The 14,043-nt window shown below is 36.1% G+C and overlaps 1 protein-coding gene across 1 annotated transcript; it reads right to left on the bottom strand.

Annotated features, from left to right (window-relative positions):
* Positions 1 to 10,374: 10,374 nt before the first annotated feature.
* LOC113498858 (diacylglycerol kinase kappa-like) lies at positions 10,375 to 12,565 on the bottom strand. The gene is made up of 2 exons (XM_026879004.1): positions 11,876 to 12,565; positions 10,375 to 10,565 (listed from the first exon to the last, which is right to left on the bottom strand). The coding sequence occupies exons 1-2, from the start codon at positions 12,190 to 12,192 to the stop codon at positions 10,562 to 10,564; spliced, it is 321 nt and encodes a 106-aa protein (XP_026734805.1). The 5' UTR covers positions 12,193 to 12,565; the 3' UTR covers positions 10,375 to 10,561.
* Between the last annotated feature and the right edge of the window lie 1,478 nt (positions 12,566 to 14,043).

Here is a 14,043-nt window from a genome sequence, read left to right as displayed (position 1 = left end):
ACTGCAGGGCAAAGGCTTCCCTTGCATTCTGCCACTCTGTACGGCCTATGGATTTTTCGGACCAGTTGTTTTATTCTCGTTGCCGCTTTACATTGAATGACTTCATGCTCTGGTAAAGAGTTATCGGGCAAGCGACAAACAGCTCAATCTCAATTTAAGCAAGCAGCTTCACCTACAGAAATAAAAAATCACTAATTCATACAAAGCTACTATGCAGAAATTTTATATAATTGTGTATTTACTACTGACCATATTACAGTGGTCTCATTTTATATACCTCTTGCATGTTGAAAGACGCTTGTGTATATAGTCGCCAGTCACTAATGTGTCAGGAAATGAACTGAGTGGGGTAGGCATCATTCGCTCGGACTCATTAAGTTTAACTATTCGCTAAGGGTGCACCGCCTTCCTCAGAGTTACCCTGTTCCGTCAACAAAGATAGAATAACTTCAACTAGATGGAAATACAAACAGCGGTCATGCTTCGCAAAATCATTACATAATATTCTATCCAAGACATGATACCTCAAATGAAGGTTTAATAGAGAATTAAGGTCTTTATCAAAGTATTTGCATTTTCAACTGAAATGCATTTACTTGCAGAAACCTTGATCAGTCGATTCATCTTTATTATTCGATAAAAAATAACTGAAAACATAGGATACTACTCCCCTCATTAGGTAAAACTGCGAATACATAGATAAAATTATATAAGTCTAACTCTACTCTTTTACATAATACATTCAACATCGCAAGGAGAAGTCCGCTTAAATTGGAAAAGCATTAATCACGCGGAACGAGTACCACCGAGACCCTTCCAGGTGGATTTATCCGCGTCGACTCAACTTTACGGTCAATTAAACGAAAGAACTTATCCCTAACTTTGATGTACCGCCGACCTGGAACTAATTAGAATTAGGCGAAAATGCCCCGCCCACCGCACCGACAACCCGGCCACCACTTATTGAGAAACTTATGCCTCAAAAGGCTACGAAAATGTTCAGGAAATTTAAAAAAGAGGATCCTTGAAAAAGTTTAATTAATAATTGAACCCCAGTCTCTGATACACGAAAGTAATTTCAGGTCTTCATTTAAAATTCAATATTCTCAACGTAAAATAGGGATCAATTAAGCCCAAAATACGTTTTAGAATTGAGTACATTTTTGATACCGGAGGAAACTCGACACGGATTAAACCTTTTATCTTAATTATTTCTTGTTTAGATCTTCAGGCGTAATTACGAGTGCACAAGACTTCATCAATGGATCCCGAACTCACACAAACAAACAGCTTCGTCTAAGTAATCAATTACTTCCCTTTCAAACTTAGAGCGGCTTTTATCTCAGATTTCCTGCTAAACAGAAACTTTCTCAAAATCTTTTCCAAAACAATAAAATAATATCAGACGAATAATTTAAAAATACTTTCCACAAATACACTTCGATTTTGCAGAAAAAGATAACGCCACGCAATTCTTTCATACCAATTCAGAAACGGAAGGGATCTCGGTATGAGATGAAAGGAAAATATCAAAATATTTATAGTCCAGGAGCGTAGACAATGGCGAAGGAATGTCTTGCAATCTAGAGCATCAAACGTGCCGGCTAGGAGCGACCCCGATTCATTGGAACATGCCTGTCATCCCGACGTTGTGTTCAACTGTTTCGGTGTAGTGTAACGGTACATTCCCGGTAGATCTGGAATTAATCACTCAGCGATACGATATGCAAGTGATTTTAGCTGAATTGGATATCGGGGTAGACGTAAAGCTGGTACCTATGTAACCAGAACGTCTAAGTGTATTGGCAGAACGTGACTTATACAGTTTGTACAATGTTGAATGTGCTATAGTTTGTTTGTGATCCATGATCATTAATTCTGCGTAGGTTTAATAGAAAATTATTACAAAGTATTTTTCTAGCTATTTCCTGTTTCCCCTGTGGGTGTATTACGTGAGTAAGTATCTTAGAAAAAGCAGTTTACTGTATAATCTACTTGGTAGATAAGGGATTTTCTCGTTATTACAAATATAAAAACCGATCAAGAGTGAGTTGGACTCGTGACGAGTTCCGTACTAATAGCTAAGGATATGGGCTAAAAACAATCTTATAAATTGGGACGATTGTTTAACCCTGATTTTTTATTATTTGATGGTATAGCGGTAATGCATCATCAGTGGAAATTTCATGAGAGACGGACCTTATGACAATGATACAAAAACGGTTCAATAATATGACAAAGTATGTAAGAAGTAAATAAACCAAAAAAACCTGCCTTTGACTAAGTAATCCGATTTGCTGCACTCGTTTACTGCCAGTTACTCCCAATAGTGCCGTCGCTACAGAAAGTGGACCGCGGCTGTTTGGAAATTTGCAGACATCCGGAAAATTGTATCGGGTATCTTGCAATAACATAACATCAAACGGAATATGCGCACACGTATGGCGACATGTATAGGGTAAAAATTGTTTATTTAATATTAGTTGCGACCAGATTTTGTCAACGACAAAATTGTAAATACAAAATTAAATTACAGTATATTGAGACTGCCCGCTTTTCATCACATTCAGTGCCTATGGTCTAAAAAAAAGTACCTTCTTGAGATTTTAAGTATTTACTAAACATTTACTATTGATGTTAATTAGTTCTTTTCAGACAGATCCTTTTTCAGGCCATCTCGTCCCGGACAACTTTCCTCTTCAAATTGTTGAAATTTTTATAACCTGTTTAATTATTTCGCAAATTTCTCGTTTCAAATTTTTATATGTATAGAAGTCTCGATAAAAATACAAGTTTCTATATTCTTTCGTTGATGTAGATCAAAAAGAGTTAGGTGCCAATATCTTTTATTTATTTTTCAAACCTAACAAGAAGTTACCTAAATTAAGAGACCAAACGAGGTCTCTGAATTTAGTTGTTAAAAAGAATACCACTATTTATCATAAACTAGCTGTTGCCCGCGACTTCGTCCCCGTGGGTAGAAGATAAAAGTTATGATTTAAGTGTACCTGCCCGGTTTTTTTTCACATTTTCCATTGTATCTTAGCTCCTATTAGTCGCAGCGTGATGGTTTATAGCCTAAAGCCTTCCTCGGTGAATGGTCTATTCAACACAAAAGAATTTTTCAATTTGGACCAGTAGTTCCTGAGATTAGCGCGTTCAAACAAACAAACAAACAAACTCTTCAGCTTTATATATTAAGTATAGAAGTATAGATTAAAACTTTCGCACAACTTACAGCTTTATACTCACGAGTCACGATTAAACTCCATATTAATCAAACACTCTCCCACAAATAACCCTTAACGACATACCAGTTAGCAAATACAAAACAAATATCGGCGGACGTAAATCGCACGTTCACGCGGAGTACAGGCGAGCTGTAAATTGGTACGTCAGGACACCGTAGCCTAACCCCGTGACATTCTATGGACGACAAACGCACAATCAAGAGGCGGACACGACAGGATTTGGGATTCCAATCTCGTCGTTGAATAGGGTTATAACTGTATGTATAGGTATAGGTATGAGTGTACGTGGGTTTGGAGTTATTTCTATTTACTACTAGCGTTTGCTAACTTTGATAAAGGTTATAGCTGCAAAAACATTACTTTCTTTAATGCATTCGGATACATGTAGCCTATGTGGTAATTCAAAGTGTCGACTACCTCCATACCAAATTTCATGGAAATCGGTCCAGTCGTTTAAGCGCGTCGAGGTAACAAACGTACATTTAAATTATTAGTATGCTAGTAGTCACTTTGGGGCTTTGTTTATTTGTTTCGATTTGAATTGAGAGTTCCTTTAAGGTACTTGTCTGAAGGGATTATTATCATCGATTATCTATACTTCTATACTAATATATAAAGCTATAGAGTTTGTTTGTTTGTTTGAACGCGCTAATCTCAGGAACTACTGGTCCAAATTGAAAAAATAACTTTTGTGTTGAATAGACCATTCATCGAGGAAGGTTTTAGGCTATAAACCATCACGCTGCGACTAATGGGAGCGAAGATAGAATCGAAAAGGTGAAAAAAACAGGGCAGGTATAAATCATAACTTATATCTTCTACCCACGGGGACGAAGTCGCGGGCAACAGCTAGTAATTGATAAGGCTATTTCCTTAACTTGACCATTGTTTTATTTTGTACTTCATAAGTATTAAATAATAGTTTACCAGTAATTGAACCTTACATACTCTCTAAACAGACCGTTATTCTGGATTCCACTGTAATCTCTTAGTTATTTTAATTTCCTAGAGTCTTTGTGCATGTATAACACCCGTGATACAGGATTTAAAAAATGCTAGCATTAACTACATTAAACCTAATGGTATTTATTTTTGTTCATAAGCGGAATGAGTACGCAGAACCGATGCTCAATGTTGTTTACATTTCTAGGAACCAATAAATAAACATACAAATGTAAATACTCCATTGCATATTCCAAATACTCCTAAATACACGAGCCATTACGAGGAAATACATTTTAATCCTTTATGAAAAACGTTCCAAGAGCTCCTTTGAAAATATAGTTTATCATGTTCCGAGTTTAGATTACACAAATATTAACCGATGAAATTGCAAAATAAAATGGAAGTACTAGTTTACTCCCACGGTTTCATCCGGATTTTCTCGTTAGTCATAGCAGGTTTTTATATGACCAAAAAGATATTAAATATCAATTCAAAAGAAAACCAACGCCACGGATAGCCGAGTGGTTAAGGTTATCACTATCGTATATCGTATCGCTGGTTCGATCCCCGCGTAGGCATTTGTGTGTTCCACGAATGCTTGACCCGAGTCTGGGTGTCTTTGAAATTGAATTCGTTGATGTGGGAGGCTATAGCATTAGAGGATGACGATGAGATGGATGAGACAACGAATAGCTTAGGTAGCTAATTCAAATATATGTATATTACCATAACTAGAAGCCGTTACTCCGTCACGCATTAGCTCCACTTCGCAATAGCTGCGAGGTATCTGACGACCTACCACCACATGTTACAATAATTTTATTTCAGTTGATGAAAAGAGACGCCCCTCTACAGCCTCCAGTGCGCTTTCTCCCTTTAACACTTGCAATAATGATACTTTGAAAATTGGTAGTAGGCTCTTCGCACGGGCTCGGAGCGTTCACGACACAATTTATGCTGATTTTATCACACACCCATGTGTGAATGTAGTCCCAACGAGGATATATCTACGCACTCGTCGACTCGTAAAACGTCTACCTCACTTTTACCTATCTTAATCTTTGTAACAGCTACTCCAATGAACTTCACTTCCTTGTTTAACAATTTGGAGAAAGATTTCTTTTGAGTTGGGTGCCTTTCTTAAATTACTGAGAATTTATAGATAAGTTTTGAACTAAGGTACGTTACATATAGAAATTACACCTTATTACTTTATTTACGGTATACATAAGGTAAAAATGAAGATGGTTCAGTACCACTGGCGACCGTTCCAAAGCACGGACAAGCAAAATAAAGTCCTTGAAGTGAAAAGTACGAATTACGAATAATCTGTGTAGGTATCCCAAGACCGATGATAAAATGACATTATATGCAACACACAAGGAAAACCAAAGAATATTAAAATGTTAGCAAAGAACAATAATAAAACGGAACTTTACTAGAACAGGCGTCAAGGTATGCCACGTGTATTTCAGAGCGTTTTACGTGTTTTCCAACAAACGTTACTTAGTAGAAAACTACCCACCATTTACACTTTATGTTTCCCGCTATAACTCCACTACTTAAACTTAATCAAGTCTTCGAGCGAGCAAACAAAATCTTTTCCAACAAAAAAGCATAGTTTCCTCGCTCGTATAAGAAAAGCTAGAAGCAAAAAACCATCTCTAAAACATAGGTAGTCTTTCTGCAGAAAGTCTTTGACGCCACAAATCCTTTGATATAAATTATCAGATCGCGAACCATGTCCAACGAAGCGGACTAAATGGAATCAAAGACTATCTCCGTTTCTTCCACTTTAAGTTTCTATCAGATGCTGTAGTGGCAGCTGTGACGTAACCCAAAGGCCTTATGAATTATTTAAAGGGAATCCTCCGTCAGACATTTGAATTATTTTGAAGGTCTTGCTTCTGCATAATTAAGTGGCCCGAATTTTACTGTAACTCTTTTGTACGGAGGCTTGCGGAGTAATTGGGTGTTGTTAATTTATTTGTTAACTACTCGTTTGCCGACCTAGTTCAAACTTGTTACGTTGTGTGGAATTATTCGTAGGTTGGAGGGAAGCTGACCTAGATATGTTGGCAACCATGTGATCAACTGGGAATTGTTTTAATGGAGTAATTCTTCAAACCGCGAACCTGCATCTACGCAATTTTAGATGAGGAACTAAGAAAGTAAATTAATGAACATTTTTGTTAACAAAACTTATCTTTTAAACCACAGTGATGCCAAACAACAAGAAAAGGAAGAATATAATGTGTATTGAGCTTTTTTGTTTCAATAAGCCGCTTGCAAGTAATTTCATATTCGCTTGAAATCCGCTTATCGGATTGATGCGAAATATACTGAACATTTCATGTTATTCCATTAAAGTATTATTTCCTTATACATGACATAAAGTTCAGTTTTCTGTGAACATTCAGCGAATATACTTTGTTCATTATTTAGAACTAGCTGTTGCCCGCGACTTCGTTCCCGTGGGTAGAAGATGTAAGTTATGATTTATACCTGCCTTGTTTTTTTTTCACATTTTTCATTGTATCTTTGCTCCTATTAGTCGCAGCGTGATGGTTAATAGCCTAAAGCCTTCTTCGATGAATGGTCTATTCAACACAAAAATAATTTTTCAATTTGGACCAGTAGTTCCTGAGATTAGCGCGTTCAAACAAACAAACAATCAAACAAACTCTTCAGCTTTATATATTAGTATTAGTATTAGTATAGAGTATAGATTATGTTAGGCAAAACTATAAGTCTTATTTTGCTGTATCTTCAAGTCGAAGTGCTCTTAAATCCTTCCTGTAGATAATCAAGTTTTATACAAGAATTGGCCAACTTCAAGAATACTTACTCACTTAAATATACTCGTAAATCTCTTTAAGTTTGACCTCAGAGCTCTGCCGGTAGCATTACTTTAACCGACTTAAAATAAATTGCACGCAATACATTTATTTCACTATTTCCGCGGCGGGATCACTTCCACAGATTCCTTTGTCTCAATCAAGCTACCTCGCTGGGGAAATTAACCTTAGCATAATTGGGTTGAGTAGGATTTATCATAATTCACCTCCGAGTTGTACGAGTAACGAGAGTACGATGAACAATGAACATAAGCCGATTATGTGATATTATCCGGTTCCCATGGCAACGAAGAGCACATGTTGCTAAATTTTACGATGCGAATAAACATTATGAGATTTATTCCCACTCAAATCTCACTCTTTCTTGGGGTTAAAATCCTTTTAGAGGTACTTGGTTGTTTAGGAGGGTTATATTAGTCTTACGTGGCTCTCCTGGCACACATTTTGAAAGGTTTCATTTACATACGAATAGATTTATTTACAGGGAACTTTGTATTGAACAGTTCTACAATGTAGACGCGAAAATGTTTTTAGATATTTATGGCTTTAAACAACTCATTTTATTCTACTTTTACTTTTACATTTTGACTTGACACCTGGACTTGAAAGTTTCAGCTAACAACATCACTCTACCTTTTGAAGTGCCAAAGAGGCTTACAATTTACAAAAAACTAAAAAAAATACGACGCAAAGTTACCAAAACCAACTCAGGCCGCAGCTGCGACGTGGAACGAAGCATCAATGAAAACCCGTGTCTATTTGCAAAAAATCTAATCTAACGTTTGTAAAACGCCGCAACGGGCAGTCGAACATGACGAACGACAAAATTAAAAACGAAGCCGGGAAACGATGCAGATCGATTTATTTCACCATTCAGTGTCCCTGGGAACAACGTTTGTAGAGCGAGTCTAAATACCGCCGCCGGGTATTTCTGTTGGGTTCAAAACACACACACATACACACGCTATTTAATTGAAATGAATTGATGCAGCGTGAAATTTGTGAACTGGTTATGTTTGTATATTTCCCTAATTGGTGATCCCTAAGTTTTATAATATAACAATGGTTCATGGTTGAAAAAATATTTTATACCAAAAATATGAAAGGAGCATTTTTACCTGTCAAATAATGATGTTGTTGCTAATGAAGAGATTAACCATGAGACAATTGTTTTCATTTTTCAGCAAAAGAATTAAATCCTACAAAAACTCGACCGTTATACATGAAATTCGTCGGACTAATTACTAATAGGTTGATGGGAATTGGAATACTCCTTAAAATACAGGAGACCACCAAATGACAAAAACATTTTAACTATCTATCTTCTTAAATAGATAACATAAGTACTGCACTCCAAAGAATTTCTGGGATACACATTTTGCTCTAAATTTATAAAGCAGTTTAGTAAGCCGTGCGTAGCCTGTTAGCCAGCCACGGAGCCGTTACGCTAATGCCACAATCACTCAAGTTCAAGACCCAGTATTTGCAGAATTTTTAAAGTCTGAGAAAAAGTTAAATAAATTGGAAAGCATTTTTCCTGGAGGAAGTCAGTTAAATGACAATAAAGTAGCTACATACGGATATTTTTCTCAAAAGTACGGTTTCAGTCAATTTGAAATCGGAACCGAGTGAGTGCGTGACACGATAAGATGGTGTTCGAGCTAAGCTTTTATATCGCAAATCAGTAATAAAAGGCACCATTTTGAGACGTAAGCGACTCCAAAAGCGGATTCAAAGAGTAAATTAATGACACTGGCGATTAAATTTTTTTGGCAGTCAACAAATATTAAAAGTAATTATCAAATATGTTCTGATTTGTAAGTCAAAACAATCTTTTATCAAGTGGGATGATTACCGACCGACCTACCTACTTAACAGGTTTAGGTATGTTATTTTACTACGTACCGTGCCTGAGTCTTCTTCTCTTTTACGAATTCAATTTTTCTCCGTTTCATCATGAACCTTATTTTTTACTTCCTGTCAACACTAACTAACAATTTCCCTGTAATCCTTAATACCTGAAAAATTTCCTCCTTTTTCACCTCTTTTCAGAATGTTATGCTTTTGATCTTCATTAATCCAATTTAAACTGGCTGTACTTCCTCAACAAGCCTTTACTCAGAATATCCGAGGAATACTTCGTATTGACCCAGATACGGGTAACAGAAGCAGTTTGGTCTGAAGACGGCTCCAATAAATCTGGTGTCAGCAGAGCTGTGTCGATTGATTTGTTACAACTCGATGCTAAGAAACGAACAGCATTTCTGAAGCGGCGATTAATTCCCGCCTTCTAAATGTATTGAAAGCAACTTTTGTACGAAAATAAATTTGAAAACAATGGAAACTTAGAAACAAGGTCTCTGAACAGTGCACAACAGTTTAACAGTTTTTGTTTATTTATTAAGGATTATTGAAGTCTCTAAAATAATTAATCGAGATACTGGTAGATATTTACCCATCAACTAAATTACGAAGAGTTTCTCACCCTTCTTTTACGACAAACAACACTTACCTGTTACTCATAACATTAATCTTCAGTAACTGGAGTAAAACCTCCTTTACGTGGTAACCTCCATCATGTTATATTATTTCAAATTCCTCATGTATTTTACTTACTTGGATGTTCTTTGTGAGGCTTATGAATAAATAAAGTGGGAAATTCTTCAGAGAAACCGCTCCGGGAGATGCAGTGTTGTTATTTCATTTTAAATAGATCACGGTAGCGTGGTCTACAAGCCAACACCGCTGCTTTAATTAAGCTTTATTATGAATTGCAGTGGCGCAATGAGAAAACTCTCTAGTATTGTTTATTTAACGTTTTGTAAAAAGGAAATAAGTGGGAGTTCGTTTATGTGGTTGGTTAGCTATCTCGGGGCTAGGTAACGGATGTCTCGTCTTTCAATTAAGATGGAACTTTAAAACTACTAGTACTACTACAACTAGTCTTTGGAGTTCCGTACTCAAAGGGTGATAACGAAATCCTATTAGTGAGGGTCAACTGTCTGCTCGTTCGTTCGCCACCAAGGTGAATGTCAAAGATCATGAGAGAAAGACAGTTGAAATTCTAAAAATAAAATATAATAAAAAAGGAGTTTGAGAGTCAGTTCTCCCAAATTAATTTGTCACCCAAACCGTTTTTTACTTTTATATCTACTTACAATATGCACAGGGTAATCATAGTTGCCAAGTCGTATTGTAAATGTCATTTTTATAAACCGTCACTAAATTGTCAATAAACAATAATCTAATCTAATTCTGAATCAAAAACTTTTTGTTGAACTATTATTTAATAATAATAATTCTTTTAACATATATGACAAAATATAATTTTTAATTATCTATATAATTAAGAAATATCTCACACACATCAAAGTATGCTTAGCTACTCACAGCGCCCTCTAGGAAACACTTTACGAATCACGCACGGTGCGGGGACTGACCTCTGTACAAGTAGATCGCTGGGGTTGAAGCCTGTTTTAATTCTGCATTTATCTCATAGATGTCGGTTTACCTGAAAATAAAGGACAGATTTTAATTTTGTAGTTCGAGTGTGTAATCAGTGATTCCCTATTCAGTAGCGTGTAAGTAAATTTAGTATAAGGTACAATGGGGTTGACGTATCTGTGTGGATAAAAACCCCTTAAATATAAAAAAAGATTAAAAAAAAAGAAAATTTTGTAGTTAAATCCCTCAGAAACGGCTTGATGATTTTATGAAATTTTCTGTGCCTTTTGGGTAGGTCTGAAAACCATATATTTTTATACCCCTGGAATAAAAAAAAATAACTTATTGTTTTGAAAAAACCAACAGACATAGTTAAATGAAAAGTTTAATTTTACCCGAGCGCCATAGCAATTACTAGCTGTTGCCCGCGACTTCGTCCGCGTGGTTAGAAGATACATAGAAGAAGAGTTAGGAATTTTTGAACGAAAGCCTTCGAAGAGTAATATTTTTCCCTGTTTTTGCCACATTTTCCATTGTATCTTCGCTCCTATTAGTTGCAGCGTGATGTTATATAGCCTAAAACCTTCCTAGATTAATGCTCTATTGAACACAAAAAGATTATATAATTTGAACAAGTAGTTCCTGAGATTAGCGCGTTCAAACAAACAAACTAACTCTTCAGCTTTATATATTAGTATAGAAGTATAGATTAATCAACAACCTCCTAACCAAATATCACCATGATGTTTGAGTTACAATGTATTGAACAAAGTACACACAGTTTAAAGTTAACAATGAAGTCGAAAAGGAGTCACCATCTAAAAGCCGTTTTAAATATTTTAAAAATGCTATATCTAGTAGCCAAATCTATCAATTGATTGAAAATGGAGGTAAACCTTCTAGCTCATCTATATCTTATTCATTTGAATAACTATCCTACGTACGTAAAATCTAATATATTAAAGTAGCCCGAGATAGTTTTACAAAAAAGAAGTATGCAAGTGAGTATGCGATTTCAAAGTCCAGATTTATTCCTGATTTAGTGTTCTCATGTCGCGGCGTCTCTTGTCTCATATCTTCGATCGTATTCGACTTCTGTATTTCAATCTATAACTTTAATCCTTTTCGATTACGATAAGTTACTTAATCTAGAGCAAATAATTCAATTTAGCAGAGGGATGATACTTGGTCAGTGATTCAAAAGTGTTTGTCTTTTCATAAGGCTAATTCGCAACCTGTTATCAGAGCTTATAATGCCCTTAAGCCTCTGACGTGGTTAAATCACTCGGGGTTACTAATAATGAAAGAAAAAATTACAGGATTGGAACATACGAGGCTATCAGTGCAATGAGTTATAAATAATACACAAGGATATACCTGGGAATCTGACACTGGTCTTCAGAACAGGTGTCCGCCGTGCTCGCTTTTGTCTCTGGCTCTGCGACCGACTCTACTTTTGTATCCGGGGCCGGTTCCGCTTTTGTTTCCGGGGCTGACTCCTCCTTTGTATCCGGGGCTGGGGCCGACTGAGTATCCGCAAAAGACTCCTCTTTTATAACCTGGGAGGACTGTGTATCCGCAATCGACTCTTCTTTAACCGACGACAACTCAGTTCCCGACGCTTCAGTGCAAGGTCCCTTCGCAGCTTCACTCTCCGAGCCTGACTCTGTTTTAGCCTCAGCAGCTCCCTCCATCTCAATGCAAGTGCAGTAAACAAACAATAGTTAGTACTCCATACACGACACACAAACTTATAAAATCACTGTCACTAGAACTGTGGGCATGAGATACATGAAGATGGTGTTTCAAAAATTCCTTTTTTAATATTGCTTTTTAATAGAATAAACTATTAAAAAGCAATATTATAAAAGAATTGACAAATTTGACGGACACAAAGAAATACAACTGTCATTGATACTCTACCAAAATGGCTTCATCCGAAAAGCAAAGGAGTTTTACGCTCAGACGTAACTTATTAAGTAAAATGTTATTTACGAGTGTTGCCTTATTCGTATTAGATTCTTTAGAGAACACACTTTATAACTTAAGATTTGTAATAAACAGAATCCACAGTAATACAGTCTATGATTTTAAAAGTAAAATATCAAAAATACATCACCATTGTCAACACAGATAATGATGTCTACAAATTATCTGATCTACAAATAATCAGTCAGAATCACTACAATAGTTCAAAAAAAGGCAGTGTTTAGGCAATTAGGCGATTAGGCTATACATGCCTAGCTACCTAACCGATTAAGATAATTATCTGTGATGAGCTGCATACTGCCGTCTATTAACTAAAAAGCAGCTAAGTTTTTTTGGAGAAAACGCAAAAATAAGGTTGAAATAATGTCTCTTGAAAACTATGCAGCCCAGGAACGTGGTTGCAAGTTATATATGTAGACAAAGTGTTTGTGCACAATATGCAATATATTTCATTCAATCATATTGATGACTAATTTATTAAAAAAAATTAAAAAAGTTTTTTTACCATCAATAAGTTATTTCTTTGATGAATCAGAGACAGAATTCATGCTGAGTAGTCACGTAAGTTTAAAATAAGCACGGTATAGGTACTAGACTTGCAATAAAACCTTAGTTGTTAAATCAAACGAACAATAAAATAAAGAAAGCTCATAAAGAAACGTAATTACAAACACAATAAGGAGACAATATAGCGGCTGCCAAGCTCAGACATTTATGATAAGCGTCTGACGGACGAACAGAAGACAAGTTAAAATTATTGTAATGCGAAGTGTAATACACAAATCAAATTGTGTGCCGTACAGGAATGGTGAAGTTAATTGAGCTGTCAGTTGGAATTAATGCTATTGCTTGAGCCGAACGATAACCACGTCTCGTGGACGTCAAGTTATGTGCTTGTTGGCGTAGGCTGCCCTTGTTATGGGCGCGAATGTTCGCACTAATGCCGAATGGAATGGCTTTTGTTTTGTTTGTTCCCCTCGGAAGGTATGATGCAATATCTGAGTTTAATGAAGAAATGTTTATGAAAATAGTGAACTAAGCTTGAAGATATTTCTTTGATGAATCAGAGACAGAATTCATGCTGAGTAGTCACGTCATGATAACTGGTGTGTGGTTAAAAGAGAAATTTACATCCTTTCTGCACTATATTGACCTTGCAAAGATGCGGAAGAAGAAGAAGGTGATAGAAAAAAACTTACAAAATATTTTGCAAGTCATCTAAAAACCAAAAAAAAACAAGTATAATTTTTGTACTCCGTTCATTATAATAAAATCTATATTTCTAGTAATATGCCTGAAAACACGTTTTAACGCACTTTTCAAATTATGGTAATAATCGTTATTTATTAACATAACTACACTGGAACATGAAACAGGTGGGCCAACACATGTCCGTGCCTAATTGCGTTCGCGGTGCCTTAGGACAACCCCACTTCGGACCTGCATGCATTCAACTCCATGTTTTTACCACGATAAGTTCCACTCTTAGAGTTCCAGTTCAACCTATCTTAAGTTTCATCTTTAAATCCTGCGGCTATCGGTCACTGGGAGATTAC

This window comes from Trichoplusia ni, chromosome 11 (genome assembly GCF_003590095.1).
Source record: "Trichoplusia ni isolate ovarian cell line Hi5 chromosome 11, tn1, whole genome shotgun sequence".
NCBI classification, from domain to species: Eukaryota; Metazoa; Arthropoda; class Insecta; order Lepidoptera; family Noctuidae; genus Trichoplusia; species Trichoplusia ni.
The sequence above is the reverse complement of the archived record's forward strand: the minus strand, read 5'-3'. Positions and strand labels throughout refer to the sequence as shown.

Bases quoted from the DNA above. Each gene is read 5' to 3' on its own strand.
- LOC113498858 (XM_026879004.1), bottom strand. From the start codon at position 12,192: ATGGAGGGAGCTGCTGAGGCTAAAACAGAGTCAGGCTCGGAGAGTGAA.